Genomic DNA, 12,245 nt, shown 5'->3' on the forward strand with positions numbered 1-12,245 from the left:
ATTGAATGGCAGTCACACACAAGAAAAACCCACATCAAACCCAACATTGTGCCCACTCAGAGGAGAAGAAATGGTAATTTCATACCAAAATGAAACGTGTAAAATTATATGGATTATACAGTGCCAGTCAAAAATTTGGACACCTACTCATTCAAGGGTTTTTCTATATTTTTACTATTTGTTACATTGTAGACTAATAGTGAAGACATCAAAACTATGAAATAACACACATGGAATCATGTTGTAACCAAAAAAGTGTTAAACAAATTCAAATATATTTTACATTCTTCAAAGTAGCCACCCTTTGCATTGATGACAACTTTGCATTCGCTCAACCAGTTTCATGATACGATTTGAGTGAAATTGAGGCTTTATTTTTCTCTGTTAAGATGTGATCTACAGTATAAATACGCTCAACTCAGCCGCCATGTATGCAGCTGCAAACTGGGACCCAAAAAAAACAGTATAGAGGAGGTTTCCTGCGAGAGGAGGGAATGAGAGAGCTTCTTCCAGCAGGCTTGTGAGCCTGACGTGGAGATTTATTTCATACTTGCCCAGGGATTACATCCGTATGCATTTACTCAGGCCCAGACACATCCCTTCCCCATCACAAAATCTGTTACTGGGACTACTGGATGCAAGGGACGACGTGGTCACTACATTGTTAAAGTTTGTGTGTGTGTTATGTCATCTACTCTCCCTGGTCCCAGCATTGGCAATTAAGTCACATCACCATAGTAACTCCAGCTCCCGGGTGCATTATGGCTCATTGAACAGGTAATGCATGTACTCACAACAGAAAAGCACAAAATGTAGTGTTCTGTGTGCGTTTGTGCCTGAGTGTGTGTGTGCATGCGTGCGTGCGTGCGTGCGTGTGTGGGTCCATCCATCCATCCAGAAAGCAGCAGGAACCTATCAGAAGTCTCTGGTGTCTGCTGTGTTTGAGTAGTTGTGTTCCTGTTACCTGTGGTTGTGTCCAGTAATGGAGACAGGTACAGCTTTATTGGTGGGCCTTAGGGGGCCTTGCCCACTCTACCATACCGCCTTGCCCATCCATCCAAATACAAATATTGATAATTTATTTGACAGAGATGCGCGGACAGAAAGACGCATCAATCTCAGATAAATCATCCGAGCGAGCAAAACAGCGCCCCTCTGTCTCAGTATGTGTAGACCATGTATCTGATGCTGTCTGGATCAAATGAGTATGACATGTCATACTATTTCTGGCCAGACAGAATCAGATACATGGGCTACATATAGAGGGGCGCTGTTTTGCCCGCTCTAACGCTTTCTCCAGTGACATATTTTAAGCAGAGGAAGAGGTTGAAGCGAGAGGGCTCACTCTCACCAAAATCTGTCAAGAATAACACAATGTGTTTTTATGGGCGTAATATGCAGACCTAACCCTTCGTGTACACTAGCACGCGGTGAAACACCGCTTCCCATTCATTTTCAATGGTAGGAAAACGGTGAGAAGTGGAGTGGGCGGGAGACCGTTGGGTTGCCCAACGTGGAGGGGGAGGCACGAATGTGGCGTGGGAGGCGGTGAAAAAGTTCAGCATTTCCCAACTTTCTGCAAATCACCAGCGGCGACAGCTGGGCAATGACCAATCATATCGAGTGGTTCCCATGATGAATTTGATGCTAGGTAACCCAACGCTAGAGACTTTCTTCAGCAAAGATGGCTGACAAAAATACTAGGATGGAAGCAAATGTTAGTAATTATAACGTCATTAGGAATCATGTAAAACATTTACAGTTGAGAGGAATATGTTAGTTAATGTAGAGACAAACAATTATGCATATGAAATTATGCATACGAAAATTGCTATTTTGCAAGCTAGCTGACTAGCTAACATTAGCCAGCTAGCTTTATGGGCATTGTAACATGAGTTTGAAATTGTAATTTGGGTTCTTTAATGTTTTAGAGACTCCTGAGAAAACAGGAGTGAAGACATCTAAACTATGAAATCGTACATATGGAATCATATAGTAATCAAATCAAAATGTATTTTATCATCTTCAAAGTAGCCAGCCTTTGCCTTGATGACAGCTTTGCAGACTTTTGGCATTCTCTCAACCAGCGTCACCTGGAATGCTTTTCCAACAGTCTTGAAGTAGTTCCCACATATGCTGAGCACTTGTTGGCTGCTTTTCCTTCACTCTGCGGTCCAACTCATCCCAAACCATCTCAATTTGGTTGAGGTCGGGTGATAGTGGAGGCCAGGTCATCTGATGCACCACTCCATCACTCTCCTTCTTGGTCAAATAGCCCTTACACAGCCTGGAGGTGTGTTGGGTCATTGTCCTGTTGAAAAACAAATGACAGTCTCACTAAGCGCAAACCAGATGGGATGGCGTATTGCTGCAGAATGCTGTGGTAACCATGCCGGTTAAGTGTGCCTTAAATTCTAAATAAATTAGACAGCGTCACCAGCAAAGCACCCTCACACCATCACACCTCCTCCTCCATGCTTCACGGTGGGTACTACACATGCGGAGATCATCCGTTCACCTACTCATCGTCTCATAAAGACACGGCAGTTGGAACCAAAAATGTCAAAATTTGGACTCATCAGACCAAAAGACGGATTTCCACCGGTCTAATGTCCATTGCTCGTGTTTCTTGGACCAAGCAAGTCTCTTCTTCTTATTGGTGTCCTTTAGTGGTGGTTTATTTGCAGAAATTCGACAATGAAAGCCTGATTCATGCAGTCTCCTCTGAACAGTTGATGTTGAGATGTCTGTTACTTGAACTCTGAAGCATTTATTTGGGCTGCAATTTCTGAGGCTGGTAACTCTAATGAACCTATCCTCTGCAGCAGAGGTAACTCTGGGTCTTCCTTTTCTGTGGCGGTCCTCATGAGAGCCAGTTTCATCATAGCGCTTGATGGTTTTTGCGACTGCACTTGAATAAACTTTCAAAGTTCTTCCGGATTGACTGACCTTCATGTCTTAAAGTAATGATGGACTGTTGTTTCTCTTTACTTATTTGAGTTATTCTTGCCATAATATGGAGTTAGCCCTATTTGGTAAAATACCATCTTCTGTATACCAACCCTACCTTGTCACAAAACAATTGATTGTCTCAAACGCATTAAAAAGGAAAGAAATTCCACAAATTAACTTTTAACAAGGCACACCTGTTAATTAAAATGCATTCCAGGTGACTACCTCATGAAGCTGGTTGAGAGAATGCCAAGCGTGTGCAAAGCTGTCATCAAGGCAAAGGGTGGCTACTTTGAAGAATCTGAAATATAAAATATATTTTGATTTGTTTAACACTTTTTTTGGTTACTACACGATTTCGTAGTTTTGATGTCTTCATTATTATTCTACAATGTAGACAATAGTAAATAAAGAAAAACCCTGGAATGAGTAGGTGTGTCCAAACTTTTGGCTGGTACTGTATATGTTATTAAATTTAAAAACAATACCAGTAGACAATGTATATGAGGCTAGTCATTATATGGATTACAATTATACACTTCAACAGTGTTTACTGGACCAATCTTGGTCCTGGGACATCAGTGGTTACACATTGTAACTATGCAATAGACTAGAAACATGATTTAACTAGTTAAAGGCTGATTTGTAATTAATATATACAGAAACATATATATTTTTTAAAAGTACACTACACTTCCTATGCATCATGTAAATACTGTAAAACCGGTTCATCTCAATATCTAATTTCCTTCATCTGCACTGATCTGACCCTGTACCATGGCGCTTTGAGATTTATTTTAAACTGCAAAACCCCTACGCACCACTGCACTTTGTATACCAGGGTTGGCTGTCCTTCTCTAGTCAGTCGTAGGCTCAGTCACTGGTATACTTTTATTTCCAAAGCCATTTTGGGTTTACTACCATTTTATTTGGGCATTTGTATTGTTCAGAAATGTGGTGGGTACTCTCTTCGTTCGCTGGACCTTATCCTGCTAACTGTTCCAAATGTCCGAATTGAATTTGGTAGAAGGGCTTTTCTGTACTCTGCGCCATTGTCTTGGAATGCCTTACAAAATACTTTTAAACTGGAAGAACTTGTCCCGATTGGTGTTTTTAAATCACTGATGAAGGATTTTGAGACTGATTCCCTGACCTGTCAATGTTTTTAATTAGCTGTTTTATGATTTTGTTATACTCTTGTGAATTCTATGTTTTTTACTAGATTACTTGTAGTTTTGCATGTTGTCTGTAGTTGTGTAATGACTTGGTACTGCCTATCTTGGCCAGGACACTCTTGAAAAAGAGATTTCAAATCTCAATGAGCCCTTCCTGGTTAAATAAAGTTTAAATAAAATAGAAATCTGAGGACACAGGACAGGTGTAATATTTCATCAAATAAGAGACTTAATTTCAACCAGTAGAGAATGTGAAACGATTTATTGAAAAGTTCATTATCCAAGTGTTATAAATACATAATACATGCATTCTTAGTTAAATGTGTAAAAAATAAATAATCATCATAAAAAAATGATAAATACAAGTTCAATCTTCAATGCACATCTGTTGTGCATTATTAAAACATAAGGAGGAGAGGAGATAGGTGTGAGAAGACCAAGGGAAAGGGGTAAGAACAGGAGCAGGGAAGACAACATATGATTGATGAATTACTGCAACTAAACTTAATATTCTCTCAGTTCATCACAATACTTTAATAATACTTCCTGTTGACCCGACCAAGTGACCTCTCACCTCTGATCATGCTGTGCCCTCTATGTAGCCAGTTCAGATGTGGGAGGGGTTCACCGACACAGCTGATATAACCTAGAGGCGTTAGGGAGAAGGGGGGAGAGGGATAAAGTGAAGGAGAGAGACTATTATTGCGAAAATAAGGTAGTTAAAGACAGTGTTCAACAGGAATCTGTGTGTGTGTGTGTGTGGGTGGCCTCATCTGGTGGCCACACTGTGGCTGCAGTGTACTTTATACTGAAAAACATGCAGACACATGAGGACAAACAATATAGCGTAGGTATATAAATGGAAATAATGAAGTGCCTTACTATTCTCCATGGTTGGTCTTCTTGCCTAATTTGGAAGGAGCTACAGTTATACACCTGAGCCTGCTTAATGCACAACTCAGTCCATCAATCAGATTGATACACAAGTGTGTATTATAGGGTATCTAATTGTTCCTTTTTTTCCAATATGGGTGACTCTTAAAAGAGGACTGTTTGTTTTTGTACAGACATCACCCTTACCTAAATAAGGGACTTACCTGAACAACACCCTTACCTGAGAAGTAGAAATCAAGGGAGAGAAACTGGGAGTTGAATAACTGCAGTTGACATAGCTAAGAAAATGGAAGAATACTCTTATTGCAATGTGGATGGCACTTAAAAGAGCCTTTGGTTGTGCATAGTGTAGTCTATGGTGTTGCCAGGGAACAGCACCCTCTTCGAAAGAAGTAGGAGGTGAAGGTCTCCTGCACACAGATTGCCTCCTGTGCTGCATTGTTGGCACCCATCCTTGAACCATCCTGCAGTGCAGCAGACCTCTCCTATGGCACATGGCGGCGAGCTGCAGATCCCCTCCTGGTCCTCGTGTCCATCCTCATGAAGTTATACAGGACACAGGTAGCCTTCACACACCTGAATTCCCCCAGGAGGCAGTCCCAGATGGCCCTAGTCACCCAACCTTGCCATTCCCTACACGATAACTGTAGGCAATCGTTTTGAAGGAATCTCCAGTTCAAGGTATCTGTAGGAATATGGAAGATAATGTCATTGTGGATTACTAAAGTATAATATCTCTTAAAACAAATCATAACATTGGATAGATGCATCCCAGCTAGCAATGAGGTATCGGCCCAGAAGCGGCCCTCTTCCGAGGGGGCCAGAACTGATCGAATCGGCCAGGAATCGGGTTTCGGATTCGGCCTAGAATCAAAATGAATGACTGCCCATAATCGGCCCAAGTACATTGGGCCATTTTTATCTACCGGAATTCAGCCGACTTTGCCGGCATCTTACCAAAATCCCCCCAGAAGCGGCCTGATGCAAATTTAAATAAATGTATACAAAATTACCCAATTTAGTCATTTTAAATATTCAAATACACACATACATGTAATAGTGCCAGACATGCACACAAACATATACAGTTGGCATTGCTGTTATGATTTTAATTGTCATTGATGTCCTTCGTTTTAAATGTATTATTTATTATTTAAAAAAAATTGTTGTTTGCTGTTTTCTTCTGTCTTTTCCTTTTTTCTCTTTAGTTCATTCTCTTGGTTGTTGGTGCATTGGGGGGTTCTTGGGGGTGGGGAATGGAATTAATTGTATTTTTTATTTTTCTTCCTGGAGGGGGACTGTGGGAGGGGTCTCGAATGGTTAAGGGACAGCTATTGGGGAACTGTGGGGGTGATCTTGGAGGGTTCGGGTTCACGTTTTTTGTCCTGGTGGTAGATCAGCCCATTGACCCTGGATGCCTCTGTGTGTCGCTCTGAATGGGAATCTGTTGGATGACTGGTATGATGTAGTTGTTGAGCGGCTACACTGCAAGTATATTGTATGTTTTGAATATTCAATAAATAAGATAATTATGCATTTTATAAATATTACTATTATACATTTTATACGGTTATACCCATCCACAAAAAAAACATTTTGTGTCAGAGGAAACACCATACACCTGGTGACCGTGTCAGCGTGCATACGCCTGGCCCGCCACAGAAGTCACTACAGCGCGATGGGACAAGGACATTCCAGCCGTTCAAACCCTCCCCTAACTCGGACGACGCTGGGCCAATTGTGCGTCGCCTCATGGGTCTCATTCAAAATACTTCACCAGGGAGCATGACTTAGCCACAGAGCGTAATTAGCTTTTTTTTTGCTGTGGATTGTTTCAAATCACAATCATGTAGGCCTATAGCATGCAATTTGAGTAGTGCTCGTGGCACTAGGTCTAGCTGATTGAGTTGCGGTAGTCAGTGATAAGCATTTAAAATATGTGAAGATAATGTGTCATGAGTATAGGGTAGCAAGATCAAGGGTGTGGGGTTTCCATGTCACCAAGTTCAGTAACAAAACAGGCACAAATAGAATGCAAAGGGGAAGTTTATTAGGGATTTTCACACACGAAGAAGGGGGAATTCACCAATCACCACAGTCCACAAGCCATTCCGTTTTCCAGGGGGTAATCCTCACCCGGTCCGGTACACAGGCGGGTTAGTCCACCAGTCCAGGTCACACCATGTACTCTCACAGCTAGTATGCTCTCTTCTCCTACTCTGCCCAGTTGTGCATGCTGCTTCCCCCTTTTATCCCCAAACACTCCCTGGTTTAACGAGTTACAGTCTTGCCTCGTTGGGGCAGGAAGTCCATATAAGGCCCAGGGGTGGAGCCAATGGACTGCCAGATATCTCCCCTCAATCACTACTCCCCTCACCGGTCCCTGCCGGGTGCCACAATAGTTTACAATGTTCCAGAATGCTCAGCTGTCTCCGCTAATTCTTGCACATTCATTGTTTCATTGTGTGAATTATTTGGTCTTTGATTGCTTATATTTTTATCAATTCTCCATTACATGTTACCAGTTGGCCTAATCAATGTACCATTATTCCCCCATTTTACATTCATTTCTGTTAATTAGTCATTTGCCGTTCTCATTCTCGGACTGGAAACATTGTTTGCGGAGTTCACAACCTGCTACACTTGTGAGAAACACATTTTGGTTTGTTTCATAACCATTAAAAATGCATTGTCTTTTGTTTGGTGTGCTCCATGTGCACAATGAGCATGTGTCTGGTTTCTCTGTCCTGATAACATTGAGGGACCACGCCTGAGCACGCACAGAAGTAGGCCTACCTGGCCTGCTGCGTGCAAAAATAAGAGTGCCCATTTGGCAATTTCTGATTGTCATAACTCCCCACGTCCACCACTAATAAGCTGAGCTTAGTCATTTTTTCTTCACCTCACACAGTAAGTCAAAAAAGTATGTTTTTTTAACATCCATTGCCAATGATAGTTCCTCAGTATTTGAAAAATCTTTCCAACACTCCCGGCCTCGATAATCACCAAGCCTCGGTGTGACGGAGCAAAATATCATGAACTGATGATTCCATATATCTAGTGGAAACATCATAAATAGAGCGGTCTGTCCCAAGCTCACTGGCAAGGGAGACTCAGAGGGCCCGGAATAGGCTAGTTCATAAAATGTTGCAAGTTTGCTATAGGGCCCCACAGTGGAGGTGTCATAAAACCTACAGTAGCGGTCAAACGGGGAAATGGTTCCAATCATTTTTCCACCATTCATTTTTCCTGTAGGGGATTGTAGAGTCACTTAAAATCAGGGCTGTGTTTCGTGTAGGCTTACCATGGCATGACGTTTTGATAACCGTGTAAATCTCTCTAGGACAAGGTGACTTTATCAATATATTCGCCTGTATTTACTCTGATTTGTAAATGCTAATTAGAATGAAAGTAGACATCCTGCAAAACTACAAATCCCTGCAAGCCTCTGCACGTCTAGCTGACATCTTTGCTAACAGGTATTGTCAATTTAAAACTTGCACAAGACGGTTCACAGAATTGTCAATGTATTCATTACTATATTTAGCTAACGTTAGATAGTTAATCTTGAGATTCCTTCCTTTGCCTCGATTTGGCAGTCTCGTCAGGATTATGGCATTTGTAGTTCTTTATGATATCCACATTAGCAGCTAATTTAGTATTTCATTTTAGGGGGGTAAATACAGGCAAATATATTGATAAAAGTCACCTTGTCTTAGAGAGATTTACACAGTTATCAAAACATCACACCAGGGTAAGCCTACACGAAACACAGCCCTTAATATGTGTGTCTAAAATCCCCTATGGGAAAAATGAATGGTGGAAAAACAATTGGAACCATTTCCCTATCTGACCTCTAGGTTTTATGGTTATTATTACTCATACTGTGGTACTCCATAGCGACAGCTTCAGGCTGAACCCAGTTAATGATTTGATACAATGGTGCACTTCACCAACAATAGCTCAAGTCAAGAGATAGAAAGGGAGGCAGACAGGCAGAGTATAGAGAGATGAATGTGAAAGAACTAGAATTTTCATCAGGATATTTTGAACAGTTTTTTTTCGGCTTTAGGCCTATGTATTTTACTTCGTTGAAGATGAAGATATAGGCTTACTGCTGTATTGGCTCATTTCTTTAGCCGCCAATGGATCTGTTTATTAATTTGTGTCACATCCTGACCCTAGTAAGATGTCATTTTCTATAGTAGAGTAGGTCAGGGTGTGACAGGGGGTGTTTTTCTATGTTTTCTATTTCTATGTTTAAGTTCTAGTTTTTCTATTTCTATGTTGGGGTTGTTTGGGTTAATCTCCAATTGGAGGCAGCTGATCCTTGTTGCCTCTGATTGGAGATCATATTTAAGTAGGGGTTTTTCACTTCCTGTTTTGTGGGTTATTATCTTTTGAGTAGTGTTTGTTTCTCTCTGCGTCACTTTTTTAATTTTTTAATTTATTATTTTTTGGTATATGCAGTTATTTGGTATATTGCATTACGTTTCAGGAATAAATAATAATGTGGAACTACATTATTATTCCGATCCTTTAGACAGCCATGACAATTTGTCAATATGGCAAAGGCTGGTGATCTCGCCTTAGTTGAATTTTAACTTTTCGATTTGTATCATTTTATTTCCGATTTTTATGATTGACAATGTGACAATAATTTTGAGAAACCAAACTGTTCCACAAAAATAATCATATAAAAATAATCAACTGACACACAGATTGGTAGGATAAATTGTAAGCTTCCCCAAACTTGAAACTCATGAGCTGCCTATGGTCTTTACTATAACACCCATAGAAAATGAATGCATAGGAGATCCCACGAAAACAATTGCCTGCCTACGGTAATCAATGGCCAATCCAACTAATTTGTTCTGGTGCCGGCCCTGCATGGAGAAGGCCTCTGTCCCCTAACATGTAGAGTCTGCTCAGTGCTCCTACAGCTTAATGAGAAGGAAAGGGAAAGGGGATACCTAGTCAGTTATACAGCTGAATGCATTGCATGTGTCTTACACATTTAACCCAACCCCTCTGAATCAGAGAGGTGCGGGGGGCTGCCTTAATCAACGTCATCGGCGCCCAGGGAGCAGTTGTTGTGGGGGTTCATTTCCAGAACGACAGATTTTTTCCACCTTGCTAGCTCGGGGATTCAAACAAGCAGCCTTTCGGTTACTGTCCCAACGCTCTAACTGCTAGGCTACCTGCCTGGGACCCGCGTCATCAGAGAGCCCCAGAGAGAGCCACTCCAGGGTTTTGGTATGGAGACACAGACAGTTGTCCTTTCTGATACACCAAGGTTGAAATAAACACTTCAGATCATAAATAGAAGATTGTCCTACAAAGACGAGGCGAAATTGTCTGCAGTCTTGTGCAGGTTGCACAAACAAACACAAGGACAGACATTCTATTTATTTCAAGGCTCTGTATTAATTTCTATGATTACAGTCACACAACATGGACCCATTCTTGGTTCCCTGGTCAGCGTCCACATGTTATCATCCTATCCGCCTGCTCCTCAACATGTGGACAGGCGAGCGAAGCTGTGATTTGTTTTTAATCCCTGTTTTGATAAATATAGTAAGGGCTATTATTAGCAGGCATTGCCAAATCCTAATGTCAGGCCCTGTTGCATCTTGGGAGCTGCATTGAGTTGGAGGCGGTGGCCTGAGGACATGGTGACCCAGATGACTGAGCCTCCAGAATGATCACCCCAGGGCCTCCGGAGCACGCCACCGCAGACTGTGTTGCCGTAGGAATGCTCCTAATGATCTCATCTTATTCCGACTTACCAGATTTTCGGAGCGCTGGTATCTAATAATGGGAATGGGGCTGAGCTCTGCCTCCTATGTGACATTCTTACATTCTGAATAACACATTCCATGAACTCTGCACTGCTAGCTCCAATCTAGCCTCACACGACCGACAGACATATCCACATGTATGTCATGGAAGTCAAAATATATTTGTACAGTATGTAAATGTCATGGGGTGTATTCGCTCCACTGTTAACATTTTTTGTTGGTGGCCCACTCTTATATGGTATACGCACCTAACAGAGTGTGATTTTAACTCTTAACAATACTCTCTTGTTCCATCCCAGGATATGACCTCTCCAGCATTACTACTGAGGAGGGTGCCGGGTGGGAGAGTCGAAGGCTACTACAGGAGTCCTGGGACAACGAGACAGACCCTCTGTTGGGCCCCCCGTCCAAAAACTGCACTGAGCCAGGTAGGTCAGGGCCCGTTTTGGAAGTTGAGATTCATGTTTTGGTTGCCAGGTTGGTGACACTATTAGCCAAAAGGTAAGATTCCAGGTAGGTCTTGTCCTAAAACCTAATACGGTGGGGAAGTCTGACACACACACACACACACACACACACACACACACACACACACACACACACACACACACACACACACACACACACACACACACACACACTATTCCCAGAATAACAAAGTGTATGTTTACAGAGACATGCCTGCTATATTGCAACCTGTGTTTTCCTGCAGTGGCTGAAATGTGTTCGGTGTCATTTCCCCCCCTCTCTGTAAAACCAATTGCTCAGATAGCAGGAAGTGAGAGATTCTGTAGAAGATTCAAATTGAAGCTTCAGAATGAGTGTACGTGGCACTCCTATGGGGAAGACCGGAGGGATTCCTGGAGGATATACTGTAGGGAAGACTGGAGTACAGATGAAAGAAAATAAAGTAACGGGTTGAGAATTCAGACACACAGGGCAGGCAGGGATAGTCTTATAGGTAGTGCTGTGATTAAGGAATGTTTGGTAATGATTCATTGTTATGCAAATTACCATGGTTGATGTCATAATTGGAATGTTTGAAAAAAAATTTAGCTTGTAATGCATTAGTGTAATGAACACAATGGAAGACAGAGAGCTGGTTTCAAGCGCAGGACACAGCAGGTGTTTATTGTAAAGGACCACAGGAGGAGGCAGGTAGTTGGGTCCAGGGGCAGGCTGAAGGTCATACACAGGGGGTCCGAATTCCGAATACACAGGTGATCAGAATTCACGTGATTGGGATCTAGAGAGTGAGCTGTGTTCAGGGGTTCTATGTTTTTGAGAGTGTGAGTTGGAGGCAGACGTTACAATTCTAATGCATATTTAAAAATGAGCTACAACACAGGGGTGACACCTCCATCTAAAAACAATAGTTTTGACCACTTTTGGAAAAGAAGTTGACTGTCAAAAAATACTATTG

The 12,245-nt window shown here is 41.9% G+C and overlaps 1 protein-coding gene across 1 annotated transcript in view; it reads left to right on the forward strand.

Moving 5' to 3' along the window:
• Positions 1-12,245, forward strand: part of slc24a3 (solute carrier family 24 member 3) — an 89,283-nt gene that overhangs the window by 39,475 nt on the left and 37,563 nt on the right. Inside the window, exon 2 of the mRNA XM_029752794.1 lies at positions 11,122-11,250. Within this exon, the coding sequence (XP_029608654.1) occupies positions 11,122-11,250 (129 nt within the window). The remainder of the gene's footprint in view (positions 1-11,121; positions 11,251-12,245) is intronic.

Source organism: Salmo trutta, chromosome 5 (assembly GCF_901001165.1).
Source record: "Salmo trutta chromosome 5, fSalTru1.1, whole genome shotgun sequence".
Lineage (NCBI taxonomy): Eukaryota > Metazoa > Chordata > Actinopteri > Salmoniformes > Salmonidae > Salmo > Salmo trutta.